The 21,901-nt window shown below is 42.9% G+C and overlaps 1 protein-coding gene across 2 annotated transcripts in view; it reads left to right on the top strand.

Moving 5' to 3' along the window:
• Positions 1 to 17,669, top strand: part of CA10 (carbonic anhydrase 10) — a 536,417-nt gene extending 518,748 nt beyond the window's left edge. For both annotated transcript variants that reach the window (XM_032280090.1, XM_032280089.1), the window contains exons 8-10: positions 12,348 to 12,502; positions 14,376 to 14,550; positions 16,384 to 17,669. In XM_032280090.1, the coding sequence (XP_032135981.1) occupies positions 12,348 to 12,502; positions 14,376 to 14,550; positions 16,384 to 16,406 (353 nt within the window). In that variant the 3' untranslated portion in view covers positions 16,407 to 17,669. The remainder of the gene's footprint in view (positions 1 to 12,347; positions 12,503 to 14,375; positions 14,551 to 16,383) is intronic.
• The last annotated feature ends 4,232 nt before the right edge of the window (positions 17,670 to 21,901 follow it).

Genomic DNA, 21,901 nt, shown 5'->3' with positions numbered 1-21,901 from the left:
ATTCAAGTCTTGGCGTTGTCCTTCATCAAGGAGTTTCCTCACTTTGACTCTGTCATTCATCTTGTAAAGTAAAAAAGTTGAACTTCAAGTTTCCAAATTCCTTCTAGGTCTGGGATTCTGAATCAAGCAGCAGCTAAATAATGATTCTAACAAAGTGAAAAATAGTTTGCAAACATCCCAGCACCCCACAACCCAGCATCACCTTGGTGTGCCCTTCACCAAGCCAGGAGCTCAGCTGTGTCTGTTGCTTCTATCTCCAATGGTGATGTGATTAAAAAAAAAAAAAAAGAATGAATATGTACAGTCACCTTGGACTGCCAAAGGAGAGTATGGAGAATCCTTCACTCAGCCATTTACTCAGGTATTCGCAAGCATTTCCTGAATGCCTGCCCCATCACAGGCATCTGGCAAGGCCCCAGTGACATAAAGATGGCCCAGGCAGCAGCCCTACACCTACCCAGCGCTCCCTGCCAAATCCCTCCCATCTGCATAGGCTGGGAGGTTGGGAGGGCTGAGGAATGAACCTGGAGAATCCCACTCCACCTAGATAGACATTGCCCAGAAGAATGAATTAAGTTGTCTCCAAGCATCGTCTGCCTTTCCTCATTAGTATTCCTATGGAGTCCTAGCTAAGCACACACTTAGATTGCTCAGCTGAGGGAGATATTTCTGTCTTGTGTGTAAATAGCACATTTATAACTGCCCATAAAAGATTATTATTCTTTTAACTTTTTTGATTAAAAAAGCATGAAAATTAAATAAAATGTTTTCAAATAATCTTGGATTTGCAATTTAGAGACCGTGAAAATGCATGAAATCACACATTAAGCCCCAACACACAGTCTAACAGATTGCCAGTTGCAGAGTCAATCATTAAAGGGACTTTCCTCCCCACCCTACACCCACCCCTGGCCTGATTAATATTAAGCATTGTGGCTTGTGCCGCTGAGGGAGGAGCAAGATAGGGGAGGGAGGGGAAGAGGAAGAAGGGAAAGATGGATGGAAGGAAGGAAAGGAAGAAAGGGAGGGAGGGAAGGAAAAGCATTCCAAGTGTGGGGAACCAAATGCACAAAACCTGGAGAGCACTGAAGGCCGGCAAAGAGTTCAGAGGGAGGAACTCTGTCTTCGTCAGCTCTTCATCTCAGTGCCTAAGACGAGGCATGCCCAATGAGCACTGGTGATGGTCTGGGTGAATAGAAGGATGAATGGCCTCCTTTAGAAGCAGTGATGTAGCAGAGGGAGTGCTCAGAAAGATGTTCTGGAGCCATGTCAAGGTGTTTATGCAGAAGGCAGGCAGACATTTAAACACCCTTACCCCCTCTGAAGACACATTCCTAGAAATGCAAATAGAAGCCAGCAGGAGCACCCTCTCCTTCTGACCCCCACACTCTACACTTGTCAGGGCCCAGGGAAGAGAAAGGGGGGCCAAAGCAAGATAAAGAGATCCTGGCCTGCATGGGGAAAGGTAGCCAATTTAGGCCCCCTAATAACAGGAATTTTGTGCTCCTGTAATCCTGCAAGGAATAATGGAGATGCCCTCTGTAGTGACCTTTGTCTCATAGCTGAAGGGAGCAGCATCGCAGGGATAATGATGGCCAATTCATGAGAATGGCCTCAACACGGCTTTGCCCAGAACACTGTGGCAGAAAGGGATTGATTTGCTCAGCAGAAAACCACAGCTCTCTTTTGTCCCTAGGGCAGCCAGAAGGTTGGCCCAAGTGGCAGGCAGGGGAGTCTAGAACAGGAGTCATTCACTAGAACACAGCCAGTGGGTGGGGAACACTAGACTTGAAGTTTCTCCCCAGGCTCTGCAATAGGCAGCAGGTTAGGTCAGCACTGACCCATAAATTCAGGTTAAGATGAAGACAATGCCACCTGCCCAGGGGGCCCTATCAGGGTATCCTGCTTTCAACCTTCTAAGTGTGCCAAAGAGACAAATCAACCCGCACTCTATCATTTCTGCCACGCTGAGACACCTAACCTCCACCCCTGCCCATTCTACTGCTGCTACCCAGAACTGCATCCCAGCATAGCTTCAATTTGCCCTTCTCATTTACATGCAGTATCTACTCTGCAAGGTGCTGAGCCCCAGGAATATGGAGATGATGCTCACTGAGCACTTTCCATACATCAAGGTCTATGCTTTATATACAGGCCCCTTAACCTAGTGCTCACAAAGTCCTTCAGAGTGGTATGATTGCCATCCGCAGTTTACAGACAGGAAAATCAAGGCTTCAAAAGTGAAGTCATTTGACCAATGACTCACATTGAGTAATTGGCTGTATCAGTCAGCAACTTCTGCATAATAAACAAGCATTCAGTGATAAGCATCGAATTCTTGTTGCTGCCTCTGTGGGTTGGTAGGGGTGGCTCTGCCTCCAGCTACAGAAGCAGCTAAGCTCCACATGGCTGTAATTTTTCTAGGATCAAGATGATATCCAGGGCAAGTACTTCGCATGGTGGAGGGCAGAAATAAGTGATATGACTTAAGACCCAGTCATGAAACTCACACACTCAGTCTGTCCACTTCCACAAGCCAAAGCAAGCCATATGGCCAGGCTGAACATGAAAAATCCTCCCAAGGAGATGATGATGAGGAAGAAGGGAACATTTCCTGAAAAAATAGTCTATTCTTCCATAGTGGAAGAGCAAGGATCCAAATACAGGTCCTCCTGGGTACTGTTTCCTCTGTCTTTTCCTTTCTATCATGCTTTCTCCCTAAAGAGCAAGGAAAGCTTAGCTCTGGGGTCTTAAAACTAATTGCAATACAGATACTTTCACATTCTATGAAAGTTGTCAGCACGTTTTTCTCTTAATTCCAGCTTTGGTTCAGTTTGAAGAAGCATCTTTTTGCTGTTTGTATGTTCCTCCACTTGAAAGGGACATACACTAACCATACAACTAACGGGAACTTTGGCAGTTCAAGTCCATCTTGACCCAAGCTCTCTCCAACTCCTGCCTGGCCCTGAACATGGGATCTCCAGTGGAAATCAGTCATTCAGAGGGACAGAGTGACATTGCCATTATTGATATACATAGTCACCAGAAAGGCACAGAGATTAATTCTAGAGGGGGTCAGTCTTCTGCACATCTGCCCCTTGAAGGTCATTGTCCCAAGAAGCCAATCTAGGACTTTAAGCAGAGTGACATAATCTCTGACAAAAGGATCACCTCATTGTTTGGTTGAGAATAGACTACAAGGGGTAGAGTCAGCAGTAGAAGATGATTGCAGCAACCCAAATAAGACGATGGCATTGATCATGACCAGGTTGATGGGGATTGGCAGGGAGGTTGTGAGAAATAACTGGGTATATTTTGAAGAAAAAGACAAGAAACGTACTGCTATCTGATAATATATGTGATGTTTTATGTGAGAGAAAAAGGGGAGTGAGGGATGACTAAGGCTTTTAGCCTGAGCCACTGGAAGGACGACATTTTCATTAAATGAGATGGGGAGGCTGGATGAAGCAGATTCGTGGGTGGGAAGGAAATAAGAAATTTTGAACATGCTGAGCTTGAGATGTTTATAAGGTTCCCAAGAAGAGGTGTGGAGTAGGCAGTTGGCTATATGAGTCTGGATTTCAGGAGGGAGAACTGGAGATATAAATGTGGAAGACATTGGCACCCAGATGGCGTTTAAACGCTGGTGAAATCCTGGGAGTAAGAATAAATAGAGAAGAGGGGCGGGACGTGTCCTCACTTCTGAAAGAGCAACTCAGATCTCTATGGCTTAGGACTGAAAATCACTGCTAAAGATATCTTTAAAATCCCACCCTGGAAAAGGCTCTGGCATGGCTGCCTCATCAGCCCACTGAGAAGGTGCTGGGAGGTGCTGCAGGCATGGAGGCAGTGGGGTGAGATACAGCCCATTTGCCCAGTTTGTAGGATTGGGCACAGAATGGATGACCAAAAAAAAGGGGGGAACTGGGCAAAATCACTCTTCTGAACCAGCCAAGAAAATCAATGCTGGGGAATTCATAAGAGGAGGAAAGAGGGAGAATCTCACCAAAAGGATTGGGAATTTTGGAAGCTAAATGCCATGCTGGTAAAGGCACCACACTCATGGGAGGCATTGTGTTCGAGTGAAGAGAGATCTTGGCTGCTATCCTGGCTCGACCACTTCCTTTGTTGCCTGACTCCAGCAAGCTTCTAAACATCTCCCTCATCTGTAAGAGGAGGATATTAATGCTGATATTGAGGGGCTGATGTGAAATCAAACAAGGTAATGAGTCAGTTGCCTGAGCAATGAGTGGTATAAACTAGGTGTTCAATAAATGTGTATTTCTAAGTTGTCCTAAGATACGTGGCTGTCAAATCCAGCTTCCTGCAGGGCAGGAGGCAGGTTGCTATGACGCCAAATAAAAATTATGTTGAAGATAAATGCAATACAGGACACACAGGCAACAGAATTTGTTTACTTTAAATGAAACACCGCTCCTGTGCTTGAATCCATGCAGTGGATGGTAATGACTTAATGAGATTCTACTACTTTCCTTGCAAGCTTAGATTTCATATGTCTGAGTGAAACTTATAAAACACTCTCAGTAACTGGGCCTGGCAATGGAAAAGGCCAGCCTGAATTAAATTCAGGCTGAACTTAGAGAGTCTTCTAAAGAAAATCCATTTTATTAAAGTCAAATTCCCCTTCAATGGGTTGGGAATTAAGACTGAAATCATGACATTGAAAAATAGATTTTCTGAATGGATTTTCTCAAGGAGATATTGGTAATTTACTTGAAGTATCTTGATTTTTTAATGTACTATATTGGAATAATGCTAATATCCCTCCATTTCTCTGGTGTTAATTAGCATTGATTAACAGAATCCCAATTAAATAAAAGGTAGTATTCTTATCATTTTAGTATCTACCTGATTTCATTGAGCAAGAATTTTCTTAAAAAGAGATGCTATTTTCAAGTGGCTAAACTAGTGACCAATGGAATGCAAAGAGCCTTCTTAAGTGGGTAAGAGGGAATAGCTATTAGAACATTCCATATAAATGATCACTTTCTTCCAACATCCTAGGACAGTATTATTTTGGTAGCTTCATTCTCCTTCAATGTCATGTGCCCCATTCATTTCATAGTTAATAAATACAGTGGTGATCTTTAGTCCAATAAGAATCCAAAGGATCACAAATTTCAAATTTAAAAAGGTATGGTGGCCAGGCGCAGTGACTCACGCCTATAATCCCAGCATTTTGGGAGGCCAAGATGGGCAAATCACCTCAAGTCAGGAGTTCAACACCAGCCTGGCCACCATGGTGAAACACCATCTCTACCAAAAATACAAAATTTAGCTGGACATGGTGGCAGGTACGTGTAATTCCAGCTACTTAGGAGGCTGAGGCAGGAGAATTGCTTGAATCTGGAAGGTAGAGGTTATAGTGAGCCAAGATCACACCGCTGCACTCCAGTCTGGGCGACAGAGTGAGACTCCATCAAAAAAAAAAAAAAAAAAAAAAGAATATGGCTATTGTCTTAATGTATTTCCTCTAAGGAAATGAAACCACACCACTGAAGGCATTTGGAGGAGAGCTTTTAAATACGGTGTTTTGACACGTGGCACAAGCCCTTTAAAGCATCTTTTTCAGTCTTACCTGTTTATAACTTTGCTTTATGTACCCCACCCCCAAATCTTCTATTCAGCTAAAAGATGAATGTGTAGGCAAGGACAGACCAACTTGGAACTGCCTTATACTTCTCAGTTTTTGGGAAGTGTTTTATGCACTGCTCCTCAGAGGGATGCAATGTTAAATGTGATGAAATATCACCAAGGAGTTTAAGCATATTGCTCCTGGTGCCTTTCTCTATGCTTAATTGAACTTGTACTTTCATTTCAAAGGAACGGCTTTGGAAATGTTTTCACAGAATTCGAAATGCAGCACACCACTTTCCATGTTGCAATCTAAGTAGTTACTCACGTCAGCAAGGAATAGAGCAGGAGCAGCTTACCTCCATGAATCCAATTCTCAGAGGCCCCTTTTCCCATTTATTGTTTGTGTAAAACAAAATATCATATTACTTCATTATTTAGTAATTGCCTTTTTTCATTTCAGTTGAATTTGCCGCAGATTACAAGGGGAAATGTCATTCTATATGAGAAAATTGCCAAATAGTTCCATTGTGATCAGGAACAAGCCTAGTATTGATCTCTGAAACTGCCGTGCCTTGTTCTCATTGGAATCGTTCTCTTCAAATGGGAACTTCATAAGCAGGAAGCCGGGCAATATTAAATCTCATCAGTGGCCCACACGAGTAAGCACAATGCATTTAACAGAGGCTGCCTGTTAAATGCAGACTAGAAAATAAAATAAAATAAAATAAAATAAAGCTCAGACTGAGGGAAAATTTCCCTCCACCCACCCCATGCTGTCCTAGGCATTTTATCATAGTGTACATCTCTTACAAAAAGAAAAAGTGAATTGGGAGTTGTAACCATGACTAAGAACTCAGCATAAGATAAATTACAGATTCATTAAAAACGTATCATAAAATCAAAGGTTCAGCTGTCAACTTCTGCAGCCATTTGAAATAATAAAATTGGGCTACAAGCTATACACACATATTCTACACTTACTGATTATGCAAGATCCAAGGGGTCTTCCTTTACTATAAAGATATAGACAACACATAAAAAATTATAACACTGTACCTAAGATAAATTTGGCTAACAAGCTTGTGTATGTTGGAAGATGTTTTTGGATCCATAGAAAGAATTTTTTATAATACCTGAAGATGAAATTTTCCATGACTGTTTGGTACGGTCAAGTAGGAGGTTACATTCTCTTCTATGAAGGAAAAATGAGTTGCTGGCAGAGCTACCATTAGAACTCAGACTTGGCCGGGCACGGGGGCTCATGCCTGTAATCCCAGCACTTTGGGAGGCCGAGGCGGGTGGATCACGAGGTCAAGAGATCGAGACCATCCTGGTCAACATGCTGAAACCCCGTCTCTACTAAAAATACACAAAATTAGCTGGGCATGGTGGCGTGTGCCAGTAATCCCAGCTACTCAGGAGGCTAAGGTAGGAGAATTGCCTGAACCCAGGAGGCAGAAGTTGCAGTGAGCCAAGATCGCGCCATTGCACTCCAGCCTGGGTAACAAGAGCGAAACTCCGTCTCAAAAAAAAAGAACTCAGACTTGAATTAAGAGTCTCGACTTGACATCTAGGATTTGCCCCTTATAAGCTGTTTTTTCATATGACAGGTAAATAGACAGGTGATAGAGATATGAGAGAGAGAGAGAGAGACACAGACAGACAGACAGACAGACAGACGGGGATAGGTAAAGAAACTTCTCTATAAAACTGTTCATGAAACTTGATGGGAACATCTGTCCTCACTTCCTCCAATAAATATTCTTAAAGCTAGCAGAGGCATGCGTGATCGTTCCCACTGGCCTCTGAGCTTCACCCCAAATTTGCGTCTTTGTTCACAAACAACTCTGACCTCCTCTAGATCTTTGCATCCTTACTCGTGAATACAGCCATGAGAGTTTAGAGAGGAGAATCCCCATTCTGGCATATTGGTTCTCGGTCTCCTTTCTGTCTATAATGCCCAGACAATGACGCTGATAAAAGTCAAACAATGGTTTTCTGCTGGCTGCTATATAGACACGATAGTTTGTGGCTGAAAACTAGTTCCTGTCCTAATTGGCCCTGTAAAACACCCAGTGACATTAGGGCTGAAAACTTCTGTTTTACTCATGTTCTTTTCTGGGGCCCCTCCTGCTTCTGTCCTATCAAACATACTAAGCAAGCTTCAATAGAGAGAAAAGGAGATGCAGAAAGGTAGCCAGTGGTTTTCAAATGCCAATACCTAAAAGACAGACACTGATGTAATGGCAGCCTTTGAGGCAGCATGATGAGTCATGAAAACAAACATTACACGTTAAATGCACACAGACTCAGCAATGCAAATATGAAGGTACAGGTGTGTTTGGTATGGAAACCTGGTAATACCATAGGGAGGTGGAAACAGGGCAGGCAATCTTACCCTTATGTCTTAGGGTGTGACACATCCGGGGGAGATGGTAGGCAGCATGTATTTAAGCTAAAGATGCTGACTGGAACCTCAGAGATGCTTCCCATCATCTGATAGATGACGTCCTCTCTTCCTCCCTTGCTTCCTACCCAGCACTGCCAGCAGGTAGAACTGCTGAGCAGAAATCATTTCATTCATTCATTCATTCATTCATTCATGCAGTGTTTACCAAACACCCAGTTTGTGGTGGACTCATGCTGGCATTTGGGGGCTCAGAGATAAAAGATGCAAACCCTTCCCCTGAGGGTTCACAGCTTAGCAGGGACAGTTAAATAGGCAAATAATCATTGGCAAGCTATTTTAGTAAATACAGTGAAAGAGGAGGGTGCTGCCCCAGCTGGGGAAGCCAGGGAGTCCTTGCAGAGAGGAGCAGTAGTTATCCCGGGGAAGCAGGGCAAGGACACTCCAGGGCAGGGCAGGAGGACCTGACAAACCTGGACCACGCCTTGTGCTAGGTGCCTGAAGAGCATGATCATGTTTATTCATCAAACAACCCTATGAGCCAAGTCCCCCAACCATCTGCCTATTACAGAGGTGGAAACTGAGGCGCAGATGGGTACCTGTGGGTCCAAGGACACACAGACAGTAAGCAGCAAAGCCAGCACTCCAACTGAGATGTAAGTCTAAAACTCACACTCTCCACACTGGGTCTTTCAAAGTTCTGTTGTGTGAGGATATAAAAAGGGCAAAAGGTAGAGTAGAAGTATTAACAAGACTCACAGAAAGCACAGCATGGGGAGTGAGGATGTCAGGAGAGCAGAAGCTGCCTATGTCCTCTGATGACTGCTGCGTCTTGTAGAGGAAGTGGACTACGAGGATCTCTTGGCAGGACCTCAGTGGGTAGAGTCTGGGGTATCATCAGCACTACGGTGTTTTGGAAACCTGCCACGTATGATAAATCCCTGAGCCTAACCTTTGCCTCTTACTCCTAGCCTGCCCCACACCCAGCCCCCAGTCTTTTCCACAAATATAGCTGCAGTACAAAGGCTGGTTTTAGTTTCAAAGAAACAAAAAAAATGTTCCTTTTCTTTACTCCAGTCATGCCTGGAATGCCTTTCTACTGCTTCCTTTACTCCTCCCCACCGCCCTGAATAAAATAAAATGCAGTAATAACAGCATGCTAGAGTACCCAATGTGCTCCTCGTGCAGGCTTGGTTAAACAAATCACATTGACCTTTAACAAAAATGTGCCGAATGCTTCCTTCTCTTATTCAATATGTTAATCTTCAGGCCAAACCACCATCAGAGCAAGCCTCATTAAGTGCAAATCTGATCATGCTACTCCCTGGCTTCAAACACTTCAGTGGTTCTGCATTGCCTCCAGATGAAGCCCAAAGTCCCAGTAGCACAGGGAAGACCTTCTGGAGGGGCCTGTGCTGACCTCACCAGCCACATTTCTCACGGCAGCCCTCTCCTTGCATCTCCACATCCCCCTGCAGCTCACACTCCATCTATCCCCAAATACACACCACTCTTTCCTTGCTGTCTCTCTACTGTGGCTCTGTCTGCAGTGCCCTTGACACCCTACCTCCTTGCCAGCTACACACTGATCACCTGCTGCTGTTTTAGATGCAGTTCAAGTCAACTCCTCAATTTATTCCTTCCTGAGTCCCCCACACCCCCGACCCAGGCAGAACTCACAGGCTCTCTCTGGCCCCAGTGCAGATTGATGTCATTGTCTCTATGATGCCTTCTGCATTCACTTAATTATTTCCCACTCATTTATACCTGGCTTAGTGCCTGACACATATTAGGGACTTAAGAGGCAGTCCAAGACAAATGCTGATATCCAATGTCAACTTACTGTGTTGGCCCCTGATGTAACTCCCAAGGTCCCTCACGTGCGTGTGTGCCCTGGGCACTGTGGTTTTGCTATGGAAGCATCTGCCCAAACAGGCCATAGCGCAGACCCAGGCTGGCTATATTCCAAATGCTGTGTCTCTCTTGAACAGGTCCTTGTTCCTTGGTGTTTTGACAGAAAGGTAGAAACATTTAAATAAAAAGTGAAAGAAAGTCCTTCCTCCTAGGGCTGGTCTCCAAATCCAGCTTAATGGAGCTTTCTTCCTCAGAGGCTATGCATGGATAGAACCCTGGAGGGGTTCCCTTGCCCCATCAAGGGAGTAGGAGGCCAGGAGGGGCAGCTTTGAATGGAGTAGGCAAATTGTATCTATATCATTCCAAACCATTACTTCCACTGATTTGTTCAAAATTTAATAGACAAAGCAACACTGAAATTCAAGTTCCCTTAGCAAAGGTGGCTGTTTCTTATCAGAGAAAGCTGAATGAGCAATTTCTAGAGGAAGAAATGGAGGAGAGGGCGTCTTTGCCCAGGAGAATAAATTAGCAGCATTAATTAATAGGTAAGTACAGGCAGGTCAAGGTGCACTTATTACAGTGACATTACAGCCTACACGTCTTTATTTTGCCATTTGTTAACTATCTCTCCAACTAGAATAAGGGCAGGGACTGTATCTATCTTGTTAATTGCTCTGTCCCCAGAGCTTAACACTGTGCCTAGCACGAAGAGTTTCTTAGTGAATAATTGTTGAATGAACAAATGACTTTGGTCTGGAGGTCAGAAGATCTGAGTTCTAATTTCCACTCTGCAGTCACCAGCTACCCCTGTGACCTCGGGCAGGTTACTTTGCCTCTCTGATCTTTAATTTCTTGTCAATGAGGATGTTACCCTTTGCCTGACCCATCTCATTGTGTCAATGAGGTTCCAGCTGCATGCGAAAGTCCTCTGTTACCATATATGTGCACAACACTAAACTGAAGAGGTTACCTCAACCACTGAAGAGTGAGTCCTTTCCCACGGGGAGTTAGATACATGGACGAGAGAACACATGTGCATCCATGGGCCTGGGGAGCCAGTCTTAGCCCTCTGCCAGCCAGGCTTTGGGACCCTGCCATGTGTTCTCCAGGTCTCCTGGACTGGCCACAGTGATGAATGCTCATGGCACCCATAGGGATGTGATACCTCTGGAGACACAGATCTGGAATCACTGGGATACAGAAGGCAAGTGAGGCCATGGAGGTAGATAAGCTACTCTCAGATGAGAGGATAGAGTAAGAAAAGAAGGGAGGCTTGGACTGATCCTTGGGGAATTGCATCACTGAGAGAAGCAGGCAGATCAGGAGACAACAACAGAACCTGAGAAGGAATGGCAAGAAAAATGGGAATACTAATTATGGTGTTTTTGAAGCCAACAGAAGAGAGCAATCACGTGCTAAAAGAAAGGAAGAAGGATCATGAAGAGGGTAGGAGATGAGAGATACATGACAATTTACTGATATTTTAAAACTCCAATGCATACAATTTTATCGAAAATATAACCAATACGTTGAATAAAAATTAATAAGAAAAACACTAAATGCTAATAGTAACAGTTTTAGATGATTGAAATTTTTTTCTTTTTCTCTTTTTTATATAGTCTGAGATGTACTTATGTCATTTTTACCACTGAATTACTATATTTAATAATACAAGATATATGGGTATGAATACTTCAAATAGATGTAAGAGAAGAGGCTATCTGCATAGATCTGAGAGAGAGGAAATCAAAAAAAAAATCAGTTGTTGAGCTTAACCAGAGAATCCCACAGTAGGATTTGGCCAGATTTACTTTTTTATCCAAAAATATTTTCTTATTATTGTTTTAAGAATGGTCACCAGGTGACTTTCAACAGTCTTGAAGCTTTAATTGTCCATCTCATGATACCTGTAATGCCTAGGAATCTAGATCTCAGGGACTAGAACTGAAGACTCCCCCAACAATCCCTGTGGTAGACGGCATTGCTTTACACCTCACCGATGCTCAGGGCCCCATCCTGTGGAAGGAATATGCTTCCTCGCATCCCTGACATCAGCCTTAACCATGTGACTCCTTTGGCCACCAAAACATGAGCACAAATGATGTGTGCCACTTCTAGGATGGAAGTTTCAGAGCGAACACACATTCCCCATGCTTTCGCTTCTGTCACTTGATCCACACAGGTCCAGGTGTTTACTGCTTTAAGAGCCCAGGTCCCAAAGCATGGGCAACAGTGACATGGAGGGAAGCCCTCAGCCAACCTGAAACGAGCATGTGTGTGAGCAAGGAATAAATCCTTATTGCTTAAAACAACTGAGATTTGGGGGGTAGCTGCTTGTTTCTGCTGCCTATCCTGACAGATGCAGTCTTCTGGAATTCAAAAAGGAAATACAGATATGTATGTATATATGTCAGCAATACCATCCATTTCTCAAGAAACCTAATTTTTAAATCTTCCTTTAAATTTTAAATCTTCTTTTCTTCTCTAGATGACGCATATTTACTACAGGGACTTAATATAGAGGAACTATATCCAGAGACCTCTAGTTTCATTACTTACGATGGGTCGATGACTATTCCACCCTGCTATGAGACAGCAAGTTGGATAATAATGAACAAACCTGTCTATATAACCAGGATGCAGGTGAGTTTCTCTCTGGTCCTTTAACCAATGGAGAAGAATGATGTTAAAAAAAAAAAAATCACTGAATTGTGCAGTGCCTATTGTGATAGTTTACTAAGACCACGGTAACAAAGTACCACCAACTGGATAGTTTAAACCAACACAAACCTATTGCCCCACAGTTCTGGAGATTAGATGACCAAGGTGTCAGCAGCACCGGTTCCTTCAGAGGGATGTGTGTGTTCCATGCATCTCCCCTAGCTTCTGGTGGTTTGCTGATAATCTTTAGTGTGCTTTGGCATTTAGAAGCATCACTCCAAGATCTACCTCCATATTTATAAGGTGTTCTCCCTGTGTCTGAGGCTCTGTGTCCAAATTTCCCCTTTTTATAAAGACACCTTCTATATTGCATTAAACCCTACCCCAATAAGCTTCTCTTTGCTGATTACACTTGCAGTGACTATTTCCAAATAAGGTTCCATTCTGAGGTACTGGAGGTTACCATTGCCTTCACCTTATGAATTTCAGGGGTACACAATTCAACCCATATGCCTAAGTTTAAAAAGCCTACATCCAAAAGGCTTAGCCTGAACTAATTATAGAAGAATGTCACCTGTCTCGGTGGGAAAAGACAGCCTTTAGTTCCCAGAGTGTATTCTGCAACTATGGTGTTCAGAAAGGAAGCAAAATGGAAGACGTCATCATGCACATGAAAAAGCTGGGTTTTAAAAAGTTCAATAGATTCCATTGTTGAAGAACTTCTGGGGTCCTTTTTAAATGCGAATACATGCGTCAGTCTTCAAGAGGAAGTGGTATGATATGTAGCCTTTCACACATGTATTTGAATGTAGGGGGTTTTTTTGGATCATCTCACAGAGTTAGTACTCTTTAGAACTGGAGGAGGAGCAGATTGGTCCTCCTGTGGGAGCTCGGCTACATGGCTTATTGTGCTCTTCAGGCCTGTCACCCCACCTCTACGAAATGAACACTTCTCTTCTTTATCGAGAGGGGGATAAATTACATGAGTTTGTTCCAGTTCTGACATTCTATCACTATGGGAGCCTATTAAAAAATTCAAAAGAGAGATGAGCAAAGGAAGCAGAAGCCAATCTCCTTGACAGGATATGTGTTCAGCACCCGACAACCATTTGAACAATTTGAAGTTCCTTATCCTATCCGTACTGATTGGGACTCTCTGGGTGACAGGCAACAGTAACTCGCTGCTTAAGTTTAAGCTTAGAAAAAGGATTTATTCGAGAGCTACGGGGGCATCTTACAGAATTTAAAATCAGAAATGTACTGGAATGGTAACCCCAGAAGTGCCTTCTCTCTGTCGCCCCCTTCTCACCACACATTTACTTCATTCTTCTCTCCTGCTAGAGACTGTCTTCTTTTGCCTCGCAGTCCTGTGGTAGAACATGGCTGCAAACATGGTCCAGCCTCCTGGCCCTCATAGTCTTACCAAAAAGAAACCAAACTGGTCCAGCTTAGTTTCGATCTGACCCCTGGACCAATCACTATGGTCCAGGTAATACCACGTGGGAGTCATGGAATTATTGAACCAAAGAGTATCAGAGAAAGAAAGAACCCTAGAGAAACCTAGCCAGATTTCCTCCTTTTATGGATGCTGCATTTGAGGGTAAGAGAGTGCAAGTGACTTGTTCAGAGGCATATACAACCTAGTAAGCTAGAAGCAAGGCTGGCTTCATGCACGGAGGCATAGTGGGCCTTCAGCTCGACTGAACTCATGGGAAAAAGGGACTCTGTGGGGCTTACACAGCCCTTTCCTCATCCAGCCGATACCATCTAGCTTGGCCACAGTCGCTGTGGTCTTACTTCTTCCCTATAGCATTTAAGAGGATGGTTGGATCTCACGCTACTTCTCTCTCCTCAGATGCATTCCTTACGCCTGCTCAGCCAGAACCAGCCATCTCAGATCTTCCTGAGCATGAGTGACAACTTCAGGCCTGTCCAGCCGCTCAACAACCGCTGCATCCGCACCAACATCAACTTCAGTTTACAAGGGAAGGACTGTCCCAACAACCGAGCCCAGAAGCTTCAGTATAGAGGTGGGTGCAGTGGCTCAGAGTGTGGAGGATTTGGGCCAGAGCTCAGTCCTTCTGCTGAGACCTGTTCTTAAAGGCCTGGCATTATATTCCATTATATGAATGATGATTATAAATGACAATAACCATCACACTTCATTTGCATGATGATGAAGGTCTAAAGGTTTGTTATGCATGATACAGATATTTGTATGAATACATCTAGGTCGGTCAGTAGGTAGGTAGGTAGGTTAAGTAGATAGATAGATAGATAGATAGATAGATAGATAGATAGATAGATACATAGATAGAAAGAATGTAGAGTTTTGGTATATGTGAGAGATATATAACCCTTAAATCCCCTCTATATCAGGCAAGACAGCTTCTTTTTATTGCCATTTTACAGAAAAGCCCAAAAAGGCTGATGTTCCCAAGGTTATCTGTTAGAACAGGACAGCAAAAAGCATTAGACATTTAATTATATGCAAGAAATACCCCCTTTCCCACATAAGGTGAACAAATACTCTAAAGGCCAGGCCATTAGGATCCAATGGGGTAATGTGCAAATGTATCTTTGCCCAGTGCTATGTCCCTAGAAATGGTTAAGGCGACATCTGCCTCTTGTAACTCTGTGGTCCACACCCAGCCCTCTCTCTCTTCCTTTCTGCCTACTATTAAATATCTGTTAAACATTGTGGTAAACACTCACTGTGGAAGGAAAGATGGAGGCAGGATGGGGTCCTAGAGAGCCCTGGACTGGAAGTCAGGACACCCAAGTTCTGGGCCTGGTTCTAACAAGCTGTGCAAACCCAGCCACATCGTTTACCCACGAGACCTGGCTTCTTCATGACAGTTCCTATGCCATGTACTTCACAGCTTGTTAAAGGCAGCAAACAAGAGCCTGGATGGAAAGCCCTTTGCAGAAATAACACACCCCCCAAATAGGAGGGCTGTGGTTATTACCATACAGCTTTAGAAGAAGCCCCCACCACTACTCCTTGATCCTCTACTTCATTCCTCCTACTTCCCCATGTTCTCTTCTTTTTTCTCTCTCAGACACACTTGCATGCCCAAACTCTCTATTTTCCACTCCCTTCCAGCCAGAACTACCAGAAAAGTAAATACCCAACTCATTCATTGCTTCTTCTCTTTAGTCAACACCCCTATATTGCGTCCCTACTATGTGTCAGTTACTTAACTGGGTGAAGGATGACAGATACGATCCCTATCCACACAGAGCTTACAGTCTAGAGCAGGAGTCTACATACTTTTTCTGTAAAGGATAGAAAGTAAATATGTTAAGCTTTGAAGCCATAAAATCTCTGTGGCACTCTGGCATTGTAGTGTGACATCAGCCATTGATAATATGTAAATGAATGGGCATGGCTGTGTTCCAATACAACTTTATTTATAAAAACAGGTATTGTGCTGGATTAGATCTGTGGACTGCTGTTTGCCCATCCCTGGTATAGAGCAGTGTCATCCACTAGAGCTTTCTGTGATTGTGAGAATGTTTTCACGATAGGTAGAGGGGCTATCCTGCATTGTCTACACAGCAGCTACTAGCCATTTGTGACTATTGAACATTGGATGGGTGACTAGTATAATGATGCAACTAACTTTTTAATTTAAATTTACAGTAGCCACATGTGGCAGCTGGTGACCACCATATTGGTCAGTACAGGCCTAGAAGGTCATGGAGAATTGGAAGGGGGTAGTTAAAATGCATATAAGTAAGCAGGCATTCACAAAACAGGCCCTTCCCCTTTGGAGGAATTCCCTAAAACGGTGTGCAGATTATTTCAGTATGCCTTGTTTTGTGTTGTATGTGTGATTTTTTTCTTTCTCTCTTTGTAGTAAATGAATGGCTCCTCAAGTAGGGAACAAAGCCAAGAAGAATCCCACCTCAGTGAAATGCTACAACTGTGAATTGATGTAACCTAGAATGTCCCCTTTCTTGCTTCTCTCTCCTCCTTTTCCCCAAGCCTCATTCATTCTTGGGATTGGCCCTTTCTTCATGAAAAGTGTCTGCAAAACTATGGCAGAGGAATACATCTCTCACACACACTCACAAACACACAAGCACTTGCACATGCACACACACATATGCAAACATACCTACACACATACACTCTCTTACAACCTCCATCATGGGAAGTCAAGTTTCAGAAACAAAAGTCTCATTCATTCATAAGAAGTCTTAGAAGAAAATAACCAGTTAACCTGACTACAATTTTGATACCATTTTTCCTGAACTAATAAATCTACCCAGTGAGACTTTTCAGCCTTTGTACATACAAAATTCTTCCAAAAGAGAGGAGAAAATACAGCTCTGATGGCATCAAACGGACTTTGCATCAAGTAATTTCAGACAGTGTCCTAGGATCCTTTGAGGGTCTGGTAGCAGGTGAGCAGGACAAAGTTGGCCAAGGACACTTATTTCTAGATTATGATTCTTCTGTTTACTCAACAATTTAAAAAGAAAAAAAAAGGACAGACATTGAAGAGCTACACATTGTATATATATCACCACAGACTATAAAGAAATGGAATTATTTCCCTCTTTGTCACATAACTGTAGTAGGATTTGCCAAGATCAGAAATGATCCATTTGCTGTTTCTTGTTTTCCAAAGGTCATACATTGTGTTTGGTTATTGTTAACAGCTCAATAAATGTGTTTAACGAGTTAATTTCATTTTTCTGGCTTTGGTCTGTTCTCCTTCCTTACAAGCTAAGCCCTGGCTCCATGCAACTGCATTCTTTGATTTCACTTGTTCCTTCATCTACATGTTTTGTTCATTGGCAGCCAGTTTTTACTGAGTTTGTGGCAATCAGGAATGCATTTGCTAAGCAAGTATAACTTTAATTCCACTCCATGGCTCGATCATTCACATGAGGTGAGCTTCAGCCTGAGATAGCAGGCGACAGATTTCTTGCATTTCAAAACTGCCATGCCCCCCTGTGATGCTCCCGTGAAGGAATGCACTTTGCCTTGTAAGTTCCTGGGAAAGGGGTATCTTTTCTCTCCAGGTGCAGCCAGATTTCACAAAGTACAAACGAATGCCTTTCTTTTCTTGTTTATAATGGTCACTCACTGTGTTTGGTTACTGTCAAGAAATCAATAAATGTGTTTAACAAGTTACCTAGTACCCATGTCTGAATTTATTGAAAAAGAGGATGCTCCCTGCTGAAGCCTCTGAGCCCTGCTGGGTACAGAAGCAATTGCATATGGGGCTGGCAGGGCAGCCAGAACAGCCTGTCTGGCCATTCCCAGAGCCAGATAATTAATACCCTGTTGAGAAAACATATAGGCTTAGCTGCTGGAAGAGAATACTTGGATGTTTGTTCAGTGGCCAAATTAAAAATAACTTTCATCTCTCCTTTTTGCTACACTCTCCTGGCAGGGGGAAAGCTCAGGCAAGGAGAGTCTGTGCAAATGAGAACATTCCCAGGCATATCAAAAACTTCAGCCTAGTGACTAGGTAGATTGACAATAAAAAATTCAAAACACCCAGTTATTTCATATTCAAAATAATATACTTTACTTAACTGGATTTTCTCTTTTACTTTTTGCATCAATGTCAGACACACGACAGCCTTAACTATGATGGCATCTAGGCCTATTTCTGAGCAACCTTATTTTTCCAGAGAACTAAATATGCACTGAGCAGGTGGCAATCTTTTTTTTTTTTTTAAACGTGACTTGCTACTGCTTTATAAGAGCTGAAGAACATAGATGGTAAATCAACTTTACTCCGCCTCTTGCCTGCTGTGTGACCCTAGGCAAGTTGCTTTACTTCTCTGTCTGTACACTGGGAAGGTTAATAACTGCCTCTATGAGTTATGAGTCTTAATCACTATGTAGCTACTTAAAGCAGCTCACACAATACCTTCAATGGCTGTTCTATAAATGGTACCAATAGTAGAACATTTGTATGACCTTCCTATTAAAAGTTTATCTGAATCATACCACGCCTTCCTTTACAGGGTGATGGTAGCATCAATCACAACAAGGACACTAGAGTGACAGCAAACAAAAGCAATAGATACCCAGCAGACAGCACATAGATAAATGCCTAAGATGCATTGAGCAAGAGAAGGAGAAGCACAAGCGAGAAGGCCCCATCCCATCACAGCATCCTCTCTGACACTGGGCAAGTCAACTCCCCTCCCTGGGACTGAGTCCTTGTCTACAAATGGTTTGGACGAGATGACCTCCCCTGGCCTTTCCACTCTTCATTCCCTAACTGTGCCTCTCATTCAGTTCTTTAGTCCAGTGAGAACAAAGAAAAACCCAGCCTATATAACCCATAGGGTCCCTGGGCATAGGCCAAACAGGACTCAAATAGGACAAACTGGCTCCTGTTTCTGACTTTCTGGGCCAGTCGTAAATGTCCCTTTCTCCATACTCACCAGGTTTCCCAAACTATAAAGAGAAAATGCAGTCACTTTCCCCTCAAAGTACGTGGGAGTAATAAAAAGATTAGCTAGATTAGTATCACTCAAAAAAAAAAAAAGAAATGGTAGTTGTTAAAGTACCAAAGAGCCCTTGGACTTCCTGATTGCTCATGGGCTGTGAAATCTATTGATGTATTTTTATTCCTTGCAGGGAGCCAAGATCCATCATGCCACTGCACTCAAACCTGGGTAACAGAGACTCTCTCTCAAAAAAAAAATGATAATAGAGAAAGAAAACATCGTGTGAAATCCACAGCCCCAGTCCCTTCTTGAGGACACATTCTATAGTTTCTAAGACCATTTAGGGCCTTGTTCCCATCTCCCTCTGCAGCAGTTAAGTTTCCATGGTGACATCAGGACAGCCACAATTCACTGCACTAAATGTGTCTGCAATGTGGTACAGGACAGGGAAAGAATCACATGGAATCTGGACAGGAAAGCAGTCCTTAACCACAGCCCATAACGCACACATCAGGCCAAAGACGATGACTGACAATGCTCAATTAGCATATGCCCACACCCCAAGGGTGGACCCTTCCTGCTAGAACCCAGAACACCTGCAATTCATGAGAGTATCTCAGTTTTCCTGTTCCAGGAATCCTAAAAGCGGGACCTCTAGGAGCAGAAACTCACTGTAATATTATTCATCAACTAGCACAGTTGAACATAAGGAAAGATCTGCCAAGACTCCAGCTGAAAAAACATACTATTATTGATAAGGCCTGCCATAGGTTGCATATTTTCTGTGCTCCAAGCCCTGTGCCAAGCAATTTACAAATACCATCTCATTTTGCCCACACAGTAACCCACAAAGTAATCGCCACTGCTGTCCCTGGGTTATAAAAGCAGAAATGGGCTTCTTATAGACCAGGTGATAGACTCGGGGTCACATAGCTCTTAGGGGGCAGTGCCAGACTCAACTCTTCTAAGCCAGTGGTTCTCAAAGCATGGCCCCAATCATCAGCATCATGTAGGAGCTGATTAGAAATGCACATTTTTAGACCCCACTGCAGACCTACTGACATTCAGAGGGTAAGGCCCAGCCAGCCATCTGTGTTTTAACAAGCCCCCTAGATGATTCTGATGCACACTCAAGGTGAGAACCACCATAAATCAAATATTCATCCCTACTACTTCCCACTCCAGAAGTGCCCAAACTTTACTACATAGTAGAACCTCCTCAGCATAGCGTCCTCCAAGTTCATTCATGTTGTGGCACATGGCAAGCTTTCCTTCTTTTTAAGGCTGAGTAATATTCCATTGTTTGTGTATGCCACATTTTCTTTACCTGTTCATCTGTCAGTGAACATTTTAGCTTTTATCCATGTCTTTGCTATTATAAATAATGTTGCAGTGAATGTGGGAGTACAGATATCTCTTTGCAATCCTGATTTCAATTCTTTTGGGTATATACCCAGAAGTGGGATTGTTGGATCATACAATGGGTCTATTTAATTTTTTGGGGAATCTCCGTATTGTTTTCCATAGTCTGTACCAATTCACATTTCCATCAACAGGATACAAGGGTTCCCTTTTCCCCACATTTTTGCCAACATTTGTTTTCTTTGGTTTGCTTGATAATAGCCAACCTAACATGTGTGAGGTGGTATCTCATTGTAGTTTTGATTTGCATTTCCCTGATGATTAGTGATGTTGTACACCTTTTCATATACCTGTTGGCCACTTGTACGTCATCTTTGGAGAAATGACTACTCAGGTCTTTTACTCATTTCTTAATCCGATTATTTGGGCTTTTTTCTACTGAGCTGTGGGGGTACTAAATGAAATAAGCCAGACACAGAAGAACAAATACTACATGACCCCATTTATATTTGGAATCTAAAATAGTAAAACTCAGAAGCAGAGAGTAGAATGGTGGTTACAAGGACCTCAGGGGAGGGGAAATCAGGGAGGTGTTGGTCAAAAGGTGCATTGCTTTAGTTATGCAGGATAAGTAAGTCCTAAAGCTCTACTGTAGAGCACAATACCTATAGTTAACAATGCTATCTTTTATTTTTTTTAAACTGTATACATAAAAATAATAGGGTAGATATTATGCTAAGTGTTCCTATGACAAAAGGTGAGGAAACTTTTAGAGATAAATGTTGCATTTAGGCATTATGTATGGTGATAGCTTCAAAGGTGTATACGTCTCTTCAAACTCATCAAGACATATATACATAGAAAATGTGGCACATATACACCATGAAATATTACGCAGCCATCAAAAACGATGAGTTCATGTCCTTTGTAGGGACATGGATGAACCTGGAAGCCATCATTCTCAGCAAACTGACACAGGAGCAGAAAATCAAAGACTGCATGTTCTCACTCATAGGCGGGTGTTGAACAATGAGAACACATGGACACAGGGAGGGGAGCACTACACACTGGGGTCTGTTGGAGGGAAATAGGGGAGTGACAGTGGGGGGTGGGGAGTTGGGGGGGGATGGCATGGGGAGAAATGCCATATAGGTGAGGGGGAGGAAGGCAGCAAATCACACTGCCACGTGTATACCTATGCAACAATCTTACATGTTCTTCACATGTACCCCAAAACCTAAAATGCAATTAAAAAAACAGACAAAAAAAAGATGTACATACATTAAATATAGGCAACATTTTTATATATCATAAAAATATAATTACATTATATATGTCATTCTTTATGTCAATAATAAAAATATAACTTAAAATATATAGTAACAATTTTAGAAAAGAATCTCCCAGAAAGTTTTTAAAATCCCAATGCCCAGGTTGTCCTGCATATCACTTAAATTAGGATGTCTGGGAGCAGCCTTCAGTGTATTATAAACATCTGCAGATGATTCCAACATGCAGCAAAGTTTGGGGATCTCACCTCTATCTAAAGGACCTTCTCAGAGGAGGGTTCACCTCTGAGGGGCATCCATGGGA

The sequence above is a fragment of the Sapajus apella genome, unplaced genomic scaffold (genome assembly GCF_009761245.1).
Source record: "Sapajus apella isolate SASKATOON/1434 unplaced genomic scaffold, GSC_monkey_1.0 scaffold12, whole genome shotgun sequence".
NCBI lineage: Eukaryota > Metazoa > Chordata > Mammalia > Primates > Cebidae > Sapajus > Sapajus apella.
The sequence above is the reverse complement of the archived record's forward strand: the minus strand, read 5'-3'. Positions and strand labels throughout refer to the sequence as shown.